This window comes from Nomascus leucogenys, chromosome 19 (assembly GCF_006542625.1).
Source record: "Nomascus leucogenys isolate Asia chromosome 19, Asia_NLE_v1, whole genome shotgun sequence".
NCBI lineage: Eukaryota > Metazoa > Chordata > Mammalia > Primates > Hylobatidae > Nomascus > Nomascus leucogenys.
This window is the reverse complement of record NC_044399.1, coordinates 54,604,688-54,626,610: the sequence shown is the minus strand read 5'-3', so window position 1 is coordinate 54,626,610 and position 21,923 is coordinate 54,604,688. Positions and strand designations below refer to the sequence as shown.

General features: G+C 39.9%; 1 protein-coding gene and 1 pseudogene across 4 annotated transcripts in view; both read left to right on the top strand.

Annotated features, from left to right (window-relative positions):
- SLC30A6 (solute carrier family 30 member 6) overlaps nucleotides 1-21,923 on the top strand; it is a 55,362-nt gene that overhangs the window by 21,948 nt on the left and 11,491 nt on the right. For 3 of the 4 annotated variants that reach the window (XM_003262713.4, XM_030799846.1, XM_030799845.1), the window contains 8 exons: nucleotides 4,300-4,380; nucleotides 4,883-4,918; nucleotides 5,853-5,947; nucleotides 9,607-9,655; nucleotides 9,971-10,090; nucleotides 16,621-16,723; nucleotides 18,906-18,953; nucleotides 21,510-21,578. In XM_003262713.4, coding sequence (XP_003262761.1) covers nucleotides 4,300-4,380; nucleotides 4,883-4,918; nucleotides 5,853-5,947; nucleotides 9,607-9,655; nucleotides 9,971-10,090; nucleotides 16,621-16,723; nucleotides 18,906-18,953; nucleotides 21,510-21,578 — 601 coding nt within the window. The remainder of the gene's footprint in view (nucleotides 1-4,299; nucleotides 4,381-4,882; nucleotides 4,919-5,852; nucleotides 5,948-9,606; nucleotides 9,656-9,970; nucleotides 10,091-16,620; nucleotides 16,724-18,905; nucleotides 18,954-21,509; nucleotides 21,579-21,923) is intronic. The other variant, XM_030799847.1, reaches the window with a different exon arrangement.
- LOC105738598 lies at nucleotides 13,345-16,274 on the top strand (annotated as a pseudogene).

Genomic DNA, 21,923 nt, shown 5'->3' with positions numbered 1-21,923 from the left:
TCCTAACTCTTTTTTCTAATTTACAAAGCCCGTATATGATGAGGACCCTGCCTACTTTTCTTCAACTTAATCTTCTCATGCCCTCTATAGGACACTGACTTTCTTTCTGTTGTTTGAACGCTACTAACTCATTCCCATTTTAGGGCCTTTGTATAACATCTGCCTGATATGCTCTTCACCTGATCTTTGCAAGGCTGGCTTCATCGTGTTATTCATATCTTAATATCACTAAATGCTAATTTCCATTAAGTGACTGGCCCAATCAAAAATAGTCATCTGGTTAATCTCTTGTCCCATCAGACTACTATAATTCTCTGTACAGAACTTACCAAACAAGGTATTTGTTTTTCTGTTCCTACCCTTTAAAATGTAAATTTCAGAGCTGGGTGTGGTGGCTTATGCCTGTAATCCCAGCACTTTGGGAGGCCGAGGTGGGAGGATCACCTGAGGTCAAGAGTTTGAGACCAGCCTAACCAACATGGTGAAACCTCATCTCTACTAAAAACACAAAAATTAGCCAGGTGTGGTGGTGTGAGCCTGTCGTCCCACCTACTCTTGAGATTGAGGCAGGAGAATCACTTGAGACCGGGAGGCGGAGACTGCAGTGAGCTAAGATCGTGCCACTTTACTCCATCCTCCGTCTCAAAACATAAAAAAAAAAAAAAATAAATTTCGTAGAAGTAGGGACCGTGTCTTGTTTTCTGTAATATCTTTGTGCAATTTGATGAATTTTAAGAAATGAATAAATTTGTATAGTTACTATCTGGACCATGATATAAAACATTACAAGTCCCCCAAAACCTCCCTTCATGTGCATTCAGACCCTACCAGAAGTAACTGGTAATCTGACCTCTAACATTGCATATTAGTTTTGCCTGTTTCTGAATATCCTGTAGATGGAATGTAGTATGTACTATCTTGTTCATTCTTGTTCATTGCTCTCATATTCCATTATATGAATATATCACAAATTGCTTAATTGTTAAGGACATTTAGATGACTTTCACTTTTTAGCTATTATAAATGAAACTACTTCTGAACATTCTTGTATATATCTTTTAGTGCACATGGGTACCCATTTATGTTGGGTATGTATCTTTGAGTGGAATTAGTTTGGATTTGCATGTTCATTATTAAAAGATAAGATGATACCAAACCGTTTTCCAGAGCAGTTTTACCAATTTATACTCCCACTGGTAGTGTTTGAGAGTTGCAATTGCTTCATGTCCTTGCCAACAGTTGATATTGTCTTTTTTTTTTTTTTTTTTTTCTTTTTTTTGAGGCAGCGTCTCGCTTGGTCACCCAGGGTGGAGTGCAGTGGTGCGACCTTGGCTCACTGCAACCTCCACCTCCTGAATTTAAGCAATTCTTGTGCCTCAGCCTCCTGAGTAGCTGGGACTACAGGCACGCACCACCATGCCTGACTAATTTTTTTTTATTTTTTTATTTTTAGTAGAAATGGGGTTCCACCATGTTGGCCAGGCTGGTCTTGAACTCCTGACCTCAAGTAATCCACCCACGTTGGCCTCCCAAAGTGCTGGGATTACAGGCATGAGCCACCACACCTGGCCGTTTTTTTTTTTTTTTGAGACAGGGTCTCACTCTGTCACCCATGTTGGAGTACAGTGGCATGATCATAGCTCATTGCAGCCTTCAACACCTGGGCTCAAGTGGCTCTCCTGCCTCAGCCTCCTGAGTTGCTAGGACTACAGGCACATCCCACCATGCCTGGCTAATTTTTAAAATATTTCTGGAGTCGGGGTCTCACCATATTGCCCAGGCTGGTCTTGAACTGGCTTCAAGCGATCCTCCCATACCCCGAGTAGCTGGAATTACAGGTGTGGAGCCACCGTGCCCAGCTGTTACTGTCTTTTTTTATAAAGGCCATTCTATGATATGCAGTGGTATTTCATTGTGGTTTTAAGTTATTTTCCTTATGACTAACTGAGCACCTTTGCATATGTTGATTAACCATTCAGATCACCTCTTTTTTAAAATGCTTGTTAAAATCTTTTAACCATTTTCCGTTTTTCTGTATTAATCTGTAACAGTTCTTTATATATAAGTATCTTTTCCTTCTCGTAGTTGCCCTTCTTTCTCTTAATGGTATCTTCTGATGAATAAAAGTTTTAAATTTTAGGCCGGGCACGGTGGCTCACGCATGTAATCCAAGCACTTTGGGAGGGTGAGGTGGGCAGATCATTTGAGGTCAGGAGTTCGAAACCAGCCTGACCAACATGGTGAAACCCCATCTCTACTAAAAATACTAAAATTAGCCACTCATGGTGGTGGTTGCCTGTAATCCCAGCTACCCAGGAGGCTGAGGAAGGAGAATCACTTGAGCCCAGGAAGCGGAGGTTGCAGTGAGCTGATATCGCATCATTGCACTCCAGCCTGGGTGACAGAGTGAGACTCCGTCACAAAAAAAAAAAAAAAAGTTTTAAATTAAATTTATTTTTTTGGGTTGATCCTTTTGTGCACTTGTTAAGAAATCTTGGCATACCCCCAGGTCATGAAGACACTTTGTTCTGTTATCCCCTAGAAGCCTTACTGTTTGATTTTTCATATTTAATCCTACAATCCAGTTGGAATAGATATTTTTGGTATGGTGTGAAGCAGGAGTAAAGGCATATTCTGGACTGCAGTGGCGCAATTCGGCTCACCCTAACCTCCATCTCCCAGGTTCAAGCAATTCTTGTGCCTCAGTCTCCCAGGCAGCTGGGATTACAGGCGCGCACCACCACGCCCAGCTAATTTTTTGTATTTTTAGTAGAGACGGGGTTTCGCCATGTTAGCCAGGCTGGTCTTGAACTCCTGGCCTCAAGTGATGTGCCTGCCTCGGCCTCACAAAGTGCTGGGATTGCATGTGTGAGCCACTGCACCTGGCTCTTCTTTACTGCTTTTATGTGCCACCTTTTTTACCGATCAGATGACTGTATATGTGTAGATCTGTCTCTAGATTCTCTTTTCTGTACGATTTGGTGTATTTGGACTTGGATTAGTACTGCATGTTAATTATTACAGCTTTGAAATACCTATTGATATCTGGTAGTATAAATCTTCCAGCTTCGTTCTTCTTCAAGATTATCTTTGCTTTCCTTCATGTTTTGCAGTTCCATATGCATTTTAATATCAGCTTCTCAACTTCCACAAATAACATTGATGTATTTGCATACTGTTTTTTCCTGTTCTTTTTTATTTTTTCAGTAGCTGGAAAAAACACTTAATTTGTATTCTATTATAACCTACTTTTTTCACTCACCTTTTTCCATGTCAATAAATACTTTTTTTGTTTAACAATATATAATGTTCTATTGTTGATTCTAACATTTTTCCTTTACAAATAACAATATGATGTACAGTCTTAATTTTTTTTATCTTTTCTGTGCCTCCATGATTATTTTCTTGAAAAATTTTAAGCATTTATACTTACCATAAATGTTGAATACCATTAGACTATGTGTTGCAGGAAAAACTAAAACAACAGTTCCTGGCCTCTGGCTTATAGTCTAGGGATTATAAAATATACTCATAATTCACTGTAATTATGTATAGAAATGAGAGGCAGTATAATAACTGGTTAAAATATGAATTCTAGAGTCAGAGTGTTTGAGTTTGAAAACCTTCTACTTGCTAGCTATATGACTGTAAACAGTTACTTTTCTTCTTCGTGTCCTAAATTTCTTATCTGTTTGGGAAAAAAAAAAAAAAATGAGCCAAGTGTGGTGGCACATGCCTGTAGTCCCAGCTACTCGGGAGGCTGAGCAGCTGGGAGGATTACTTGAGCCTGGGAGTTCAGGGTCCAGCCTGGGCAACATAGCGAGACCCCCATCTCTTGAAAAAAAAGAAAAAAGTGGATAAAGTAATTCTAATAAGGGGTTGGGAGGTTTAGATGAGGTAATATGTTAAGCACTCTGGTGTCTAACGCACAGTGGGTCAATTAAGTGTTATTATGATTGTGATTATTTCTAGAAAAATAAGGACTATAAGTGGGTCCTGGTAATTGTCTTTTTTTTTTTTTTTTAATCATTTTTAAGTTTTTCTGGGAAGAGAAAGCCTCTGACATGGGCTCTCTCTTCTGAGTCCTGGGAATTGTACAAATAGGTACTCTTTGGAATCTGTGATTTTCATTGTTTATTATTATTCTAGAAACCCTAATCTGCTCTAACAGTGTTTGGCTCATAGTAGACAGCACATGTGTGTATTAAGTAAGCAAATAAATGAATGTAAATGTGTTCTAGAGAGACTGGTTTGTGAATTCAAAGAATTGTGATGATCTAATTAATGTTTTGGTTTCAGGTTTGAAAGATTAGAAGTCCTGGCTGTATTTGCCTCCACAGTCTTGGCACAGTTGGGAGCTCTCTTTATATTAAAAGAAAGGTACACTTGTGTATGATATTATTCTAAATCCCACCTATAACACCTTTGGGAACATGAAAGAAACCCATCAGACACATTTGCTTTCAAGGGTACGAAAATTTAGATGAGCAGGGCTAGAGTTTTGATAGTACACTTTCTTTATGTTTCAGACTTTTTCTTCTGTTTCATTTTTTTTACTTCCTTCCTTAATGCTACTAAATTGAATCAGAAGTAGTTGTGAATGCAACAGAGATTCAGTCAGGCATGTTTGATGCTTATTACAAACCCATTGAAATAGGCTTGGCAGAGAAAGATTGACATTACATATTAAGGATAATTTGTGAAAAAAGAAAACAACTAAAAAGGATAATTTGTGAGTCTCCTTGCCTCATCACTGCTAATAGTTAATAGTTATAATGTTAAAAGATTTTGTGAACTTTAAGGCGGGTTAGTGATATATTTAATAAAGCTTTTTAACTTTATAATTTATAGGACTTATTTAATACATTTTTATTTCTTTTAGTGCAGAACGCTTTTTGGAACAGCCCGAGATACACACGTGAGATTTTATTTTCGATATATAATTTACTATTGATTCTTAATTATTAATTGATGTATTATTAAACAGTTGGCCAATGTCAGAGTTCAGACTGTGGCAACATAACGTTTTTGCTGGTATTTCACAAACAAAATTCCCTAATACCAAGACTCCATTTCTTTACTCTTAACAGTTCCCAAGTTCTAAATATGTTTATACTACACAGGAAGGCCTTTCTATCTTGGCTTCAGGCTTCTCATTATTTCCAGACCTAGGAAACGCTAAGCCAGCTCCCCCTAGTCTTCTGTAATTTCAAATTTGACCTTCAAAATCTTTTCATAGCACCTATAGAAAAGAGAATTGGACCAGGCTCAGGGGCTCACACCTGTAATCCCAGCACTTTGGGAGGCTAAGGCCGGAGGATCGCTTGAGTCCAGGAGTTCAAGACCAACCTGGACAACAGAGTGAGACCCTGTCTCCAAAAAAAAGAAATGTATATATGTTTCATGTATATTGCAACTATGTGATTTTCATATATATATGAAAAGAGAATTGTATGTATCATATATATGAAAAAACAATTGTATTTCTCAACTGCATAGCTGCTGTGTGGACCTTATCTATTCTGATCAGTTTAATTCCATGAAGTCTGACTTGTCCAGTATATCGTAAAACAAATACCATTAATATTTATACATATTTATAACAGCGTTTACCTGTAGGAAGATACTGTTAATGCTAAAAGTCCTTTCTTATCCTTTGTAAGATGGAGCAACAGTAGATGGGACATGGGTGATGGGGCTAGAAACTAAGTTCAGATTCTGTATCTGGAAACACCAAATCATTAAAGCAGACCACTTTACCTTCCTACCTCTTAGTCCCTCTACATATTGAAATTACATACTGATAATACCAAGAACAAATTAAAGGTGAATGTTATCGTTGTTCTTTTTAGGGGAAGATTATTAGTTGGTACTTTTGTGGCTCTTTCTTTCAACCTGTTCACGATGCTTTCTATTCGGAATAAACCTTTTGCTTATGTCTCAGAAGGTATGTTTTTTATTTACTATTAATTTAAAAATCCAGCTAATCTCTCATAAAAACAAGTCTTTTGTTTGTTTCATTCACTCAAATCAATGAGGAAGTGTATTCTGAAGAGAAGAGAGAACTAGCCCAAATGTTCTCAAGTCTTTTTTAAGTGGAAAATTATAAAACAAAATCTCATTAGTTCAAGCTTTAAAATAACAAATTATTTTAAAACAGGCAGGAGTGACCTGTAAATTAAGTCATGTGGTGATGAAAAATTCCATTTACCAAATAATGTGAGATTTTTAAATGTGTAATCTATCTAAGAAAAGTCTATTGTAAGCATTTTAGAAATATCAGTATACTTAGAATAGTTGATATGCTAATTGAAAATAATTGTATTCTGTTAACAAAGTAAGTTCCCAGGAACTTCTCTTTGGCAGTGGTGGATGGGCATATATATTTGCAAGTAGCCAAACTTTATTTCTTTTGAAATATTCTTTTATTTTGAAGTGTTTACAACTTCAGACTGATTTTTCACTTTTGTAGTCTAAATTATTTTCTTTTTTCAATAATTTCAGTGTTTTGGAATCCCACTAACCCACAAAAGAGTTAGCCACTAAGAGATGGAGAAGTGAGGTGAAAACAGAAATGGGATGTGTGCACAGACCCACACTTTGAAGTATAGAGAAGCACAGATAGGTGTGGATCTTTTTAGATTTCACTCTAGGACAGTCAAGACAAGAAAGTTTTCTGAAAGGCCCATTGAAGTTTAAACAACTTCATGAATGTTATGAAGATAAATTGTGTTTGTATGAGTTAAAGAATTACTGCATGAATTAGAAAATTAAATAATGATACTTAAGATCACCAGAATTTCTTGAAAAAAATTCATAATTTATAAAATACTATAACACTTACTCTAGAAATTTTCAAGATGGTGCAAAGATTTAGAAACACTATTTCCCTGTAAAGATCAGGAAGATACAAGAAGGAAATAAGACTACTGATAATCTTATGACCCACAGATAATATGTTAACATTTCTATGTTATTCCTTCCAGTTTTTTGTATGCATATGTACATATAATTTTATGTGCTTACTTAGAATTGTATATGTTACAATTTTATGCCTGGCTTTTTTTTTTTTTTTTGAAACGGAGTCTCACTCTGTTGCCCAGGCTGGAGTGCAGTGGCGCAATCTTGGCTCACTGCAACCTCTGCCTCCTTGGTTCAAGGGGTTACAGGAATGTGCCACGATGCCTGGCTGATTTTTGTATTTTTAGCAGAGACGGGGTTTCCCCATGTTGGCCAGGCTGGTCTCGAACTCCTGACCTTAGGTGATCTGTCCACCTTGGCCTCCCAAAGTGCCGGGATTACAGGTGTGAACCACTGCGTCCGGCCATGTCTGGCTTTTTTGTTAGCATTATGTCTTCAGTATTGCTTCTCATTAAATACTCTTTGAATGTAAATGATTTTTTAATGCTTGCATAATATTGTTATGAATATTTTAAAATATTTTATACATTTCTAACTTTTCCTTTTATAAATAACTCTATAATCAGCCTCTTTAGATCAACTTTGTCTGCATTTTTTATTCTTTCTGTAGGATAAATTCCCTGAGAAGGAATTATTTACTGGATTAAAAATACAGTATTTTTCAAAGGCTTTGTTGTATATTGCCAAATTTATTTCCAGAAAAGTTATCTAGTTTGTATTTTTATTATATTTTATTTTATTTTATTTATTTATTTATTTATTTATTTATTTATTTATTTATTTTTTACACAAACAAAGTCTCCCTGTGTTACCCAGGCTGGTCTCAAACTCCTGGGCTCAAGCAGTCCTCTCACATCAGCCTCCCAAAGTGCTGGGACGACAGGCGTGAGCCACTGCTCCCAGACTACTTTATATTTTCATTAGCTGGAAATGAAAGTTACCAGAAACATCAAGATTTGTGGCATTAGCTGGGCTTGGTAGCATGTGCCTCTAGTCCCAGCTACTCAGGAGGCTGAGGTGGTTGTATTGCTTGAGTTCAGGAGTTTGATTCCAGCCTGGGAGACATAGCAAGACTGGCTTTAAAAAAAAAAATGAAGGCTGGGTGTAGTGGCCCACGCCTGTAATCCCAGCAGTTTGGGAGACCAAGGCAGGCGGATCACAAGGTCAGCAGTTCGAGACCGGCCTGGCCAACATGGCAAAACCCTGTCTCTACTAAAAAATTATAAAAATTAGCTGGGCATGGTGGCAGGCGCCTGTGATCCCAGCTACTCGGGAGGCTGAGGCAGGAGAATCCCTTGAACCCAGTAGGCGGAGGTTGCAGTGAGCCGAGATCACGTCATTGCACTCCTGCCTGGGTGATAAAAGTGAAACTCCATCTCAAAACAAAACAAAAAAAAAAGATTTGTGAAATTACTTGAAATTTGAGTGGAAAATAATATTAAGTACTTTCTACATGCCAAGCACTGCCAAATACTTTACATAGAATAACCCATTTAATTCTAGTCATATGAAGTAAATACTTTTATCATGCCCATTTTACACTAAGGCACTGAGAGATTAAATTACTTTCCCAATGCTACACATCTAGTTACAGGCAGAGCTATGATTTAAAGCCAGATATTCTGACATCTTAACTGCTCAACTATTTTTCTTTTGCGTAAGTCTTGCCAATCTTTTTTACATCATGGTACACATTTTAAAAATGGATATTTCTGTAGCACTCTGAGATAAATGGAAGAGGATTCTTGAGTCTAGACACAGGCTGCTTGTCCAAGACTAGTAACTGGCAAGTGTCTTTGTAGGTACCCAGGTCCTCACCTGGCTTTTTTGAGAGTTGAGGGAATTAATTTGTATGTAGTTTGAATATCCGTTATCTGAAATGCTTGGGGCCAGAAGTGTTTCACATTTTCGGTTGTCTTATATGTGTTTGCATTATATGTATGGGTTGAGCATCCCAAACCTGAAAATTTAAAATTCAAAACGCTCCTGTGAGCATTTCCTTTGAGTATCATGTTGGTGCTCAAAGTTGTGGATTTTTGGTTTTCAGATTTGGGATACTCAGCCTATACCTATGGCCCATTCTCAGCGCACTAGTTAGGAAGCTCTGCTTAAAAGTATAAAGAACTGCCGGGCGCGGTGGCTCACACCTTTAATCCCAGCACTTTGGGAGGCCGAGGCAGGTGGATCACCTGAGGTCAGGAGTTGAAGACCAGCCTGACCAACATGGTGAAACCCCATCTCTACTAAAAATACAAAATTAGCCAGGTGTGGTGGCACGCGCCTGTAATCCGAGCCACACGGGAGGCTGAGGCCGGAGAATTGCTTGAACGCGGGAGACAGAGGTTGCAGTGAGCCGAGGTGGCACCACTGCACTCCAGCCTGGGCAAAAAGAGCGAAACTCCATCTCAAAAGAAAAAGTATAAAGAACCTTTAAAACTTTAATAGTAACAATGACATAAATTCCTTCAGGTCAACTGTATATTGTGTAATAGTTGAAACTGCTTTTGACTTAGTGGCATAAGGGCATAAAAGAGGAAACATTTATAGATTTGAGGAGTAGCATGTTCTTTTGTAATATTATTCAGTCACTGCCAAATTTATTTTTTAAAATTAAAGAACTCAAATATTTCGGGTAGTGGGTTTTTTTTCTTCTATATAGATAATTTAAGTATTTTCTTCTTAAAGCTGCTAGTACGAGCTGGCTTCAAGAGCATGTTGCAGATCTTAGTCGAAGGTAAGATGTTATAGAGTTTCATGATATGCATAATTTAAAGGAATACACAAGAAATGCATCTATCATGGGAACTTAAATTATTCATTGCTGAGGTTACTACATGAATCACACAGATCAGATTGTTATTCTCCCTTTACTTTTTAATTGACAATACAAAAGAGAACTTTATAAATGAAAGGGCTTTGTTCACAAATCCTCTTTGCTTTCTTTAAGAAGTACACTATGTGGTACCAAAATACAAGTTATCTTTTACAAGGTTGTCACCAGTTTTATGTGAATTCTGCTAATGGATACTCTTTGTTTGTTTTTTCTTAGCTTGTGTGGAATTATTCCAGGACTTAGCAGTATCTTCCTTCCCCGAATGAATCCATTTGTTTTGATTGATCTTGCTGGAGCATTTGCTCTTTGTATTACATATATGCTCATTGAAATTAAGTGAGTATTTTGTATTGTTGTCAAGTATGTTTTGATTTCCGGGGCCTTACTTTTAAGGGCATCAACAGGATGGATAGTGGTCAAGCTTCTAGCAGTTTTGCTTATGACCTGTGTAACTTAGGTCACGTCTTTTCCTTAGGTGTCTTCATCTGAAAAATTAAGGGGATTGGGTTCAATAAGTATTTCTTACCACATTGTATAATGCAGACTGGAAAACAATTTAAATTCCCTACTGTTGACCTGATGAGTGAAACAGAAAAGAGAACAGTAAGAAAGAGATCTGAACCACTGCTGCTATTGCCGAGAGAGGGAGGAGAAGAGGACATAGGTGTGAAACAATTTTTAAAAAATAAAGCCTTTTAGGAAATAGGCTTTACAGCTGCTTTAAGCTTAACATGTTATGGCATGTGATTCTTTGGCTACCTACCTTTTAAATATTAGTCTTTACTAGAATTTGTCCTTATTGTTCTTGCTGTTTTGTGTATTTTCCTTTAAAATCACATGCAAGTATTTGTTTTTGTTTGCTACTTCTGTGGGATTCCCAGATTTTTTTTTCTAGCCCACATCTCTATTGAATTCCAAAAGGCGTATCTTCCTGACTTCTATATGTGTCTACTTTAACTGAACCTATTTTCCCTTAACTCTGAAACTGTTTTTTCTTCTATCTCCCATCTCAGTGAATGGGAAATACAAGAAAAATACTGTCATTTATGCCAATGCATTCTTATTTTAAATTGCATTAAAATATACATAATATAGAGTTGGTTTTTTTCTGAGATGGAGTTTCTCTCTTGGTGCCCAGGCTGGAGTGCAATGGCATGATCTCAGCTCACTGCAACCTCCACCTCCTGAGTTCAAGCAATTCTCCTGCCTCAGCCTCCTGAGTAGCTGGGATTACAGGCACCTGCCACCACAGCCGGCTAATTTTTGTATTTTTAATAGAGATGAAGTTTTGCCATGTTGGCCAGGCTGGTCTTGAACTCCTGACCTCAGGTGATCCACCTGCCTCGGTGGCTCATGACTGTAATCCCAACATAGAGTTTTTTATTTACATTGAGTGTAAAATTTAGTGACATTGCATGCAGCCATTACCACCATCCATCTCCAGAACCTTTTTCCTCCTTCCTTCCTTAAACTCCATGCTCATTAAACAGCTTTCCTTTTCCTCCTCACAGCCCCTGGAAACCACCATTCTACTTTCTGTCTCTAGGAATTTGACTTCTCTAAGTACTTCATAGAAATGAAATCATACAATATTTGTTCTTTTGTGTCTGCTTATTTCACTTAGCATAATGTCCTCAAGGTTCATCTATGTTGTAACGTGTCAGAATTTCCTTCCTTTTAAATTGGAATGCTGAATCACATTTTCCAATGCATAATGGGTAAACAGCGCATTTTGTTTACCCATTTATCCATCAATGGATATTTGAATTGGTTCCATTTCTTTGGCTATTGTGAATAATGCCGCTGTGAACACGAGTGTACAAATATCTGTCCTTCTTCAGTTCTTGTGGATATATACCCAGAAGTGAAATTACTGGGTCATGTGATATGATAATTCTGTATTTATCTAATTTATTTAATTTTTTATTTTTGTGGGCACATAGTAGGTATATATATTTATGGGGTACATGAGATATTTTGATACAGGCATACAGTGCATAATAATCACATCAGGGTAAATGGAGTATCCATCACCTCAAGGATGCATTTTTCCTTTGTGTTATAATCTAATTATGCTCTTATTTTAAAATGTACAATAAATTATTGTTGACTGTAGTAACCCTGTTTTGCTATCAAATAGTAGATTTTATTTATTCTAACTATATTTTTATATCCATTAACCATCCCCCACATCCCCCCAATATTTCAGTTTTTTGAAGAACTCCAGTGCATCCTAAAATATCCACTTTTCTTCCCTCCTCCTCTCTCACCACTCCCCAAGCCATTTCTAATTCTTCTCCAAGCCTTGTGTAATTGTTTATTAATATTTATTTATTTGGCTGGGTGCAGTGGCTCACACCTGTAGTCCCAGCACTTTGGGAAGCCGAGGCGGCTGGGTCGCCTGAGGTCAGGAGTTCAAGACCACCCTGGCCAACATGGCAAAACCCCGTCTCTGCTAAAAATACAAAAATTAGCTGGGCGTGGTGATGCACACCTGTAATCCCAACCACCTGGGCGGCTGAAGCAAGAGAATCACTTCAACCCAGGAAGCGGAGGAGGTTATATATATATGAGACATATACACACGCACACACACACACACACACACACACACACACACATGTTGATACATATATAAACATATATATATATATATGTTTATTTGTCCCCTCTTTCCCATTCTCATTGCTGCTGTCCTAATTAAGACCTTTATCATCATTTCCTTGGCCTAACTAGAATAGCCTCTGGTCTTCTAGTTTTCATTCTCATCCATTGCTAGTTATCTTTTATTTTGTCGCTACTGTGATCATTCAAAATTGCTAGTTTGGACATAATATCTTCCTGTTTCAAAACCCTCCCCTTTGCATAGTGGCAAAAATTGAAGTTGTTAGTACAGAGTCCTGTGTAATCAGGCCCCTACCAACCTTACTAACCATCCATCTATCTATTCCTGACCATTTGTGGTTTTATTGCTGGGTCAGGGTTTTCATGCCCCTGCACATGCTGCTTTCACTTGCTCATCTTTGAAGTCTCTGCCCAAATATCACCTTCTGGATTATCTCCACCCCAGTAGCCTTGTCACTCAATCTTTTGTGTGGTCATGGTACTCTGTAGACATTTCTGCCTTAGTGCCCAAAGTGCTTCATTATGTTTTTCACATGTGTATCTCCTGTTATTTCTAGGGCAAGGATTGTGTCTCATTCACATTTCTATTCCCAGCATGTGGGGAAAAGTAGAAAAGAATGCACAATCAGCTTGTAATTATTGGCATTTTGGTCTGTATTGTTGGTAGAACTTCAGCCAGTTTGAATTGTTGATGTTGACTACAGTGTTAACATAAAAAATTCCTGGAGAATCTTACCTGGTGAAATTCCTGGGGAATTTGAAGTTTTATTGGAAATAATTATCGCTCACTGGAAACTTGATATAATTCCTGACAGATTCCATTAGTCTTTCTGTATCAAAAATTACTAGTTGAGTGACGCACAGCCACGGCTGAGTGGCCGCCCTGCCCCTGCTTCCTTTCACGTTTTCGCTGCATGTAGGTGGTTGTGGCCACTGTGCCTGGAGGGAGGCAGCAGTGGCCAGTAATGCCTGGGAAACTCTTCTGGGGGTACATTATGGAACTGGAAGCACACTTGGAGGAGTCCAAGAGCCAGAAGGAGGAGAGGCAGGAGAGCTTTATGGATATCACAATTTCGGCTAATGGATTATGGACCTGTACTTCCCTTATATGGTTGTTATGAAGATTTAAACAAGATAAGCTGAAAATACATTACACAGTGCTGGAGTGGCAGAAGGAAGTCAAGTCACCATTATGACTCAGATGAGAAATCAGAAACTAGAGAAAATGGTGTTACAGATTACCTGGATGCTCCCAAGACCAAAAAAACTAAAATGAAAGAGAAGCTAAATGGAGACACTGAAGAAGGATTTAATAGACTTTCAGATGAATTCTCTAAATTTCATAAGTCAAGAAGAAAAGATCTACTGAATGAGATATTGATGAATATGAAAAAAAAAGCAAGTATCATCCTTAGATAGTTCTACTCATAAATCAAGTGATAATAAACTAGAGGAGACCTTAAAACGTGAACAGAAAGAAGGAACCTTCTCCAATTTTCCTATTTCTGAAGAGACTATAAAGCTTCTGAAAGGTTGAGGGGTAACATCTCTCTTTGCTGTTCAAGTTAAGACCTTTGGTCCTGTATATGAAGGAAGAGATTTAATAGCTCAAGCACAGACGGGAACAGGAAAGAAAGACATTCTATTTTGCCATCCCTTTGGTGGAAAGACTCCAAAGAAATCAAGAAACAGTTTTTTGTTTGTCTGTTTATTGAGACAGAATCTCACTCTGTCGCCCAGGCTGGATCTCGGCTCACTGCAAGCTCCGCCTCCCGGGTTCACACCATTCTGCTGCCTCAGACTCCCGAGTAGCTGGGACTACAGGCGCCCACCACCACCCCCGACTAATTTTTTTGTGTATTTTTAGGAGAGACGGGATTTCACCGTGTTAGCCAGGATGGTCTCGATCTCCTGACCTTGTGATCTGCCCATCTTGGCCTCCTAAAGTGCTGGGATTGCAGGCGTGAACCACTATGCCCAGCTCCAACTGGATCTTTCTAAACTGTACCATGTTGTGCTTGATGAAGTGGATCAAATATTAGATTTAGGTTTTGCTGAACAAGTTGAAGATATTATTCATGAATTCTACAAAACTGATTCTGAAGACATTCCTCAGACTTTACTTTTTTCTGCAGCTTGCCCACAGTGGGTATACAAAGTTGCAAAAAAATGTGTGAAATCCAGATACGAAGATTGATGTTGTTGGAAAAATGACTCAAAAGGCTGCAGCTACTGTGGAACATTTGCCCATCCAGTGTCATTGGTCTCAGAGGCCAGCATTTATTGGAGATGTCCTTCAAGTCTACAGTGGGTCTGAAGGGAGGGCTATTATTTTCTGTGAGACCAAGAGGAGTGTAACTGAAATGACCATGAATCCACACATAAAATAGAATGCCCAGTGTTTACATGGGGACATTGCACAGTCACAAAGAGAAACTACACTAAAAGGCTTCAGAGAAGGTAGTTTTAAAGTTTTGGTGGCAACCAACGTGGCTGCCTGTGGTTTGGACATTCCTGAAGTTGACCTGGTGATTCAAAATTCTCCTCAGGATGTTGAGTCTATATCCATCGTTCTGGACGCACAGGTAGAGCTGGACGGACAGGGATTTGTATATGTTTTTATCAACCAAGAGAAAGAGGTCAACTAAGATATGTGGAACAAAAAGCAGGAATTACTTTTAAATGTGTAGGTGTTCCTTCTACAATGGATTTAGTTAAATCTAAAAGCATGGGTGCCATAAGGTCTCTGGCTTCTGTTTCTTATGCTGCTGTTGATTTTTTCCAACCATCAGCTCAGATACTGATAGAAGAGAAAGGGGCAGTGGATGCATTGGCTGCAGCTTTAGCCCACATTTCTGGTGCATCAAGCTTTGAACCACGATCTTTGATCACCTCTGATAAGGGATTTGTGACCATGACTCTGGAAAGCCTAGAGGAAATACAGGATGTCAGCTGTGCTTGGAAAGAACTTAATGGAAAGCTGAGTCGTAATGCAGTGTCTCAGATTACCAGAATGTGCCTCTTGAAAGGAAATGTGGGTGTTTGCTTTGGTGTTCCTACAACTAAGTCAGAAAGGTTACAGGCAGAGTGGCATGATTCCAACTGGATATTCTCAGTGCCAGCCAAATTACCTGAAATTGAAGAATATTATGATGGAAACACATCTTCTAATTCCAGACAGAGGAGCGGTTGGTCAAGTGGCCAGTTGGGCCGATCAAGTGGTGGATCTGGCAGCCGGTCAGTGAGACAGAGTCCACAAGGGAGTCGCTCAGGAAGTCGACAAGATGGTAGAAGATGAAGTGGGAATAGAAATCGATCAAGAAGTAGGAGCCAGGCCGGGCGCGGTGGCTCACGCTTGTAATCCCAGCACTTTGGGAGGCCGAGGCGGGTGGATCACGAGGTCAGGAGATCGAGACCACGGTGAAACCCCATCTCTACTAAAAATACAAAAAATTAGCCAGGCGTGGTGGCGGGCGCCTGTAGTCCCAGCTACTCGGAGAGGCTGAGGCAGGAGAATGGCGTGAACCCGGGAGGCAGAGCTTGCAGTGAGCCGAGATCGCACCACTGCACTCCAGCCTGGGTGACAGAGCGAGACTCCGTCTCAAAAAAAAAAAAAAAAAAAAAAAGAAGTAGGAGCCACAAACGGAGTTTTGACTATTTGATAGTTAATCTACCAGTATGGGCTTGCCTATTTCTGCCTAGTGATGTACATTATCCACCAAAAATTAGGTCATAATAGTTGAGGTATGTGTCTGCTATTTGCAAAGAAATTGGTCATATTTTTTTAAAAAGTATTTCACAAGAATGGTTTTAAACAAATCTACTTATCCAGTTATACCTTTGAATTAAAAAACCTCTTTTTATTGTCTCTTTTCAAGAAAAAATTACTAGTTGAAGTTTTTTGTCTGTCTCAAGCAAATAAATGTGTTTCAGCTCTTTCTAGTTGACAGACAGTTTGACAAAAAAATGCCTGACGGGGAAATGTCCACATTTGTTTTCATCATACTTCTTCCTACTAATTAACATAATAGTTATTTTTCCACTAAACTTTGAAAGGAAAGAATTCTAAAAACTGGAGTTTTTTTTCTTTGAAATGTTTCTTTGCAAGTAGTGGCCAGTTGTGATAAAATTGTGTCCTGTTGCTCAGTCCTGTTGCTTTAGATAATTAATGTTCAGGAGATTTAATTGTAATATGCCCATTGAGATATAAATTTAAAATTTAGAATTTTTTTTCCTTTTAGTAATTATTTTGCCGTAGACACTGCCTCTGCTATAGCCATTGCCTTGATGACATTTGGCACTATGTATCCCATGAGTGTGTACAGTGGGAAAGTCTTACTCCAGGTAAGGTTCTTCTTCCAATGCGTGTGCTTAATATTAGCCATGTTCTTCTACCAGATTAAAAAGTTGTATGTGTTGTTCTACTAGATTGTGAAATTTTTATTTTTATTTTTTAATTTTAATTTTTTTTTTTTTTTTTTTAAAGAGACAGGGCCTTGCTCTGTCACCTAGACTGGAATACAGTGGTGGGATCTCGCCTCACTGCTGCCTTGACCTCCCAGGCTCAAAGGACCCTCCCACCTCAGTCTGCTGAGTAGCGAGGACTACAGGCACACACCACCACACCCAGCTAATTTTTAAATATATTTGTAGAGTTGGGCTCTCACTATGTTGCCCAGGCTGATCTCAAACTCCTGGTCTCAAATGATCCTCTTGCTGCGGCCTCCCAAAGTGTTGGGACTATACGCAAGAGCCATTGTGCCCAGCCATAATTTTTAATTACAAAAAGTTTTTTGGCCAGGCGAGGTGGCTCACGCCTGTAATCCCAGCACTTTGGGAGGCCAAGGCAGGCAGATCACAAGGTCAGTAGTTCGAGACCAGCCTGGCCAACGTGGTGAAACCCTGTATCTACTAAAAAAATACAAAAATTAGCTGGGCATGGTGGCGTGCGCCTGTAATCCCAGCTGCTCGGGAGGCTGAGGCAGGAGAATTGCTTGAACCTGGGAGGCGGAGGTTGCAGTGAGCTGACATTGTACCACTGCATCCAGCCTGGGTGACAGAGCAAGACTCCATCTCAAAAAAACAAAACAAAAATTTTTTTAATGCCCTCCCTTTAACAGTACAGATTGTGAAATTTTTAGTTACTGGAAGCCCCTGCGAGAAATGAAGTCAAACAATAATCTCTGAAATTCATATAGCAAGAACCTGATGAAAGTCCATTAGCCCGTAAAATACTCACAAATCCTCCTATATTTATAATGTGACAAAATCACAAATTTAAAACTATTATTATTTTTCAAGTGAAAACAATGTTACTTAATTTTTTTTTTTTTTTTGAGACGGAGTCTCTCTCTCTTGCCCAGGCTGGAGTGCAGTGGCGCTACACTCAGGTTACTACAGCCTTCGCCTCCAGGATTCAAGCGATTCTTCTACCTCAGCATCCCAAGTAGCTGGGACTGCAGCCACGTGCCACCACACCCAGCTAATTTTTGTATTTTTAGTAGAGCTGGAGTTTCACTACATTGGCCAGGATGGTCTCAAATTCCTGACCTCAGGTGAGCCACCCGCCTTGAACCTCCTAAAGTGCTGGGATTACAGGCGTGAGCCACTGCACCCGGCCTAAAATTTTTTTTAGATTTTTTGTGTGTGTGTGTGACGGAGTCTCACTCTGTTGCCCAGGCTGGAGTGCAGTGGTGCAATCTCGGCTCACTGCAAGCTCTGCCTCCTGGGTTCATGCCATTCTCCTGCCTCAGCCTCCCGAGTAACTGGGACTACAGGCGCCCGCCACCACGCCCGGCTAATTTTTTGTACTTTTTAGTAGAGACGAGGTTTCATTGTGTTCACTTTGGGAGGCCAAGGCGGTTGGATCGCGAGGTCAGGAGATCAAGACCATCCTGGCTAACACAGTGAAACCCCATCTCGACTAAAAATACAAAAAATTAGCCGGGCATGGTGGCGAGTTCCTGTAGTCCCAGCTACTCAGGAGGCTGAGGCAGGAGAATGGCTTGAACCCGGGAGGCAGAGCTTGCAGTGAGCCAAGATCGCGCCATTGCACTCCAGCCTGGGTGACAGAGCGAGATTCCAAGAAAAAAAAAAAAAAAGGCAGTTTCCCAGGGCTTGGATGTGCATGTAAGCACTGTGGTTCCTTATGCCTTTTCCAAAACTTAGGGCAGTAGCTCCATCTCCAGAAACAATAAAAATAATCAGATAATAGTTGCATAGTGCTATGCCCTATACAAAATGCAACCTTTGTAATCATTTCCCAAAGATTTTTTGTTGGTTGGTTGGTTGTTTAAGTGTTATTTATCTTTTTATCTTATCTTCAAGATAAAAAAGCAGGTATGGGCCAGTTGATGATATTGCTCCACTAATGGGGCCAGTTGAAACCTCTCTTCTCTAAATCATGATAGGACACCTGTCAAAGCAAAGACTGGCTTAAAATCCTTTTGGGGGGGGGGTTCAGGACCATTGTTGGCAAACTTTTTTCCTTCCCCCGTTATTCATATTTTGTTATATTTTTCCCCAGACAACACCACCGCATGTTATCGGTCAGTTGGACAAACTCATCAGAGAGGTAAGATGGAATAGTAAATAAAATCATTTTATTTTATGTCAGGGAATTGAAAAGGTGGATACTTTTAATACTTTATTCAACTCTACCTAGAATTTTATTTGAGGGAAGTTCATGTTCTTCACAATAACGTACTAGGAGCCATAATATAGTGGCAAACATAGAAAAATATGAGATATTGTTCAATTTGGAAATCAAATTCACTTGAAGTAAATGTGGAAGGTAATGGCCTAATGACCACCCTATTATAAATGCTGTGATTTTTATTTATTTTATTTAGTTATTTAGTTATTTTTTTTGAGACAGAGTCTTGCTCTGTCACCAGGCTGGAGTGCAGTGGTGCAATCTCAGCTCACTGCAACCTCCTCCTCCCGGGCTCAAGCGATTCTCCTTCCTCAGCCTCCTGAGTAGCTGAGACTACAGGCGCGTGCCACCATGCCCAGCTAACTTTTTTTTTTTTTTTGAGACAGAGTCTTGCTCTGTCGCCCAGGCTGGAGTGCAATGGCGCCGTCTTGGCTCCCTGCAAGCTCTGCCTCCTGGGTTCAAGCGATTCTCCTGCCTCAGCCTCCTGAGTAGCTGGGACTACAGGTGCATGCCACCCCGCCCAGCTAATTTTTGTATTTTTAGTAGAGACAGTGTTTCGCTATGTTGGCCAGGCTGGTCTTGAACTCCTGACCTTGTGATCCACCCGCCTCGGCCTCCCAAAGTGCTGGGATTACAGGCATGACCACAGCGCCTGGCCTGCCCAGCTAACTTTTGTATTTTTTTTTTTTTTTTTTTTTGAGACAGAGTCTCGCTCTGTCACCCAGGCTGGAGTGCAGTGGCACAATCTCGGCTCACTGCAACCTCCGCCTCCCAGGTTCAAGTGATTCTTCTGCCTCAGCCCCCCAAGCAGCTGAGATTACAGGCGCCCACCACATGCCCGTCTAATTTTTGTATTTTTAGTAGAGACAGGGTTTCACCATCTCGACCAGGCTGGTCTTGAACTCCTGACCTTGTGATCCACCCACCTCGACCTCCCAAAGTGCTGGGGTTACAGGCATGAGCCACCGCGCCCGGCCTAACTTTTGTATTTTAATAGAGATGGGGTTTCACAATGTTGGCCAAGATGGTCTCGATCTCTTGACCTTGTGATCCACCCGCCTCGGCCTCCCAAAGTGCTGGAATTATAGGTGTGAGCCACCGTGCCCAGCCTGTTTGTTGTTTTTTTTGAGACTGAGTCTTGTCACCCAGGCTGGAGTGCAGTGGCATGATCTCGGTTCACTGCAACCTCCGCCTCCTGGGTTCAAGCGATTCTCCTGCTTCAACCTCCTGAGTAGCTGGGATTACAGGCCCCCACCACCGCGCCTAGCTAATTGTTGTATCTTTAGTAGAAACAAGGTTTCACCATGTTGGCCGGGCTGGTCTCGAACTCCTGACCTCAAATGATCCTCCCCTCTTGACCTCCCAAAATGCTGGGATTACAGGCATGAGCCACTGTGCCCAGACGTTTGTTTGTTTTTTTTAAATATATATATATATATATATAAAAAGATGGGGTCTTGCTGTGTTGACCAGGCTGGTCTTGAACTCCTGCTCTCAAGCCATCCTCCCATCTTGGCCTTCCGAAGTGCTGGGATTACAGGCATGAGCCACTGTGCCCGGTCAAATGCTGTGATTTTTTTTTTTTTTTCAGGGGGGACAGGGTCTTGCTCTGTCACCCAGTCTGGAGTGCAGTGCCGTGTTCTCTGCTCCCCATTGGCTAATTGTACTTTTTTAGTAGAGACAGGGTTTCGCCATGTTGGCGTGGCTGGACTCAAACTCCTGGCCTCAAGTGATCTACCCACCTTAGCCTCCCAAAGTGCTGGAATTGCAGACATGAACCACCGTGCCCAGCCTAGACTTTCTTTTAAGTTGTTATAAATTTCCACCTACTAACTAATGAAGAAATAAAATAGTGAACTATTTTTATGTTGAAACTATTTTAAACCTTTGATTGTCAGTGTGACAGAGGCCACTTTTACCAATATAACTGGCTACTGCTGTCAACTAGTGAAGCCTGGCCTTGGGTATGTGTCCTGTGTAACCGTACCAATTGGCTACACATTATATATCTGGCCTTGGAATTTCTTCTAGACTCACATCCAAACAACATCCTGTGTTGTACAGAGATTTGTTATAAGGGATTTCAGAGAAAGAAGTGATTGAGAAAACAAAAAAATTAAGTAAAAAATCTGATGCCACAAAGTGCTAGATATAAATATATTCCATATTGATATGAAAAGAACCATACACTGCTGAAGAAATTGGTGGGGGTAGGGGTTTAAAACTGAGCAGTGGGGACCTCATTCTAAAAGAATTGGGGCAAACAAGAAACTAGGAAAGCAAAGTCTTAGGTCAGTATGGAACAAACAGGAATGGTATCTTGAGTGGTCTGAGACTTCTCTTAGCTAATGAGTGTCCTTGTGCAGGATTTGGCTGTGTCATTCTTAAGCTTAAACTAAGTCCATAATGTGACTAAACTGCATTGGATATGTTAAGTACAGACAACTCTGATCACCTCTTTCTGTTTTTGGTTAGGTATCTACCTTAGATGGAGTTTTAGAAGTCCGAAATGAACATTTTTGGACCCTAGGTTTTGGCTCATTGGTATGTTCTTTTACATATGACTTTAGTTATAATTTAAAATATAGTCTTCCATTTTTAAAACTGAAAAAAAGTATTTCCTTAAAATTTTCATAGAGCCTTTGATTCCTAGTTACGTTAAGCAGAGTCTGAAATGTACATGAATTCCATTACCTAACTGAGGGATTTTTTGTTGTTTAGAGACAGGGTCTCACTCTGTTGCCCAGGCTGGTCTCGAACTCCTGGCCTCAAGCAGTCCTCCCACCTTAACCTCCCAAACAATAGAGGAATGTTTTTATTTTTTTTCCTTCAAACATGTTAATGATAATAATACAAGAGTGTCCAGATAAGACAAATTTGTAGTCAGTG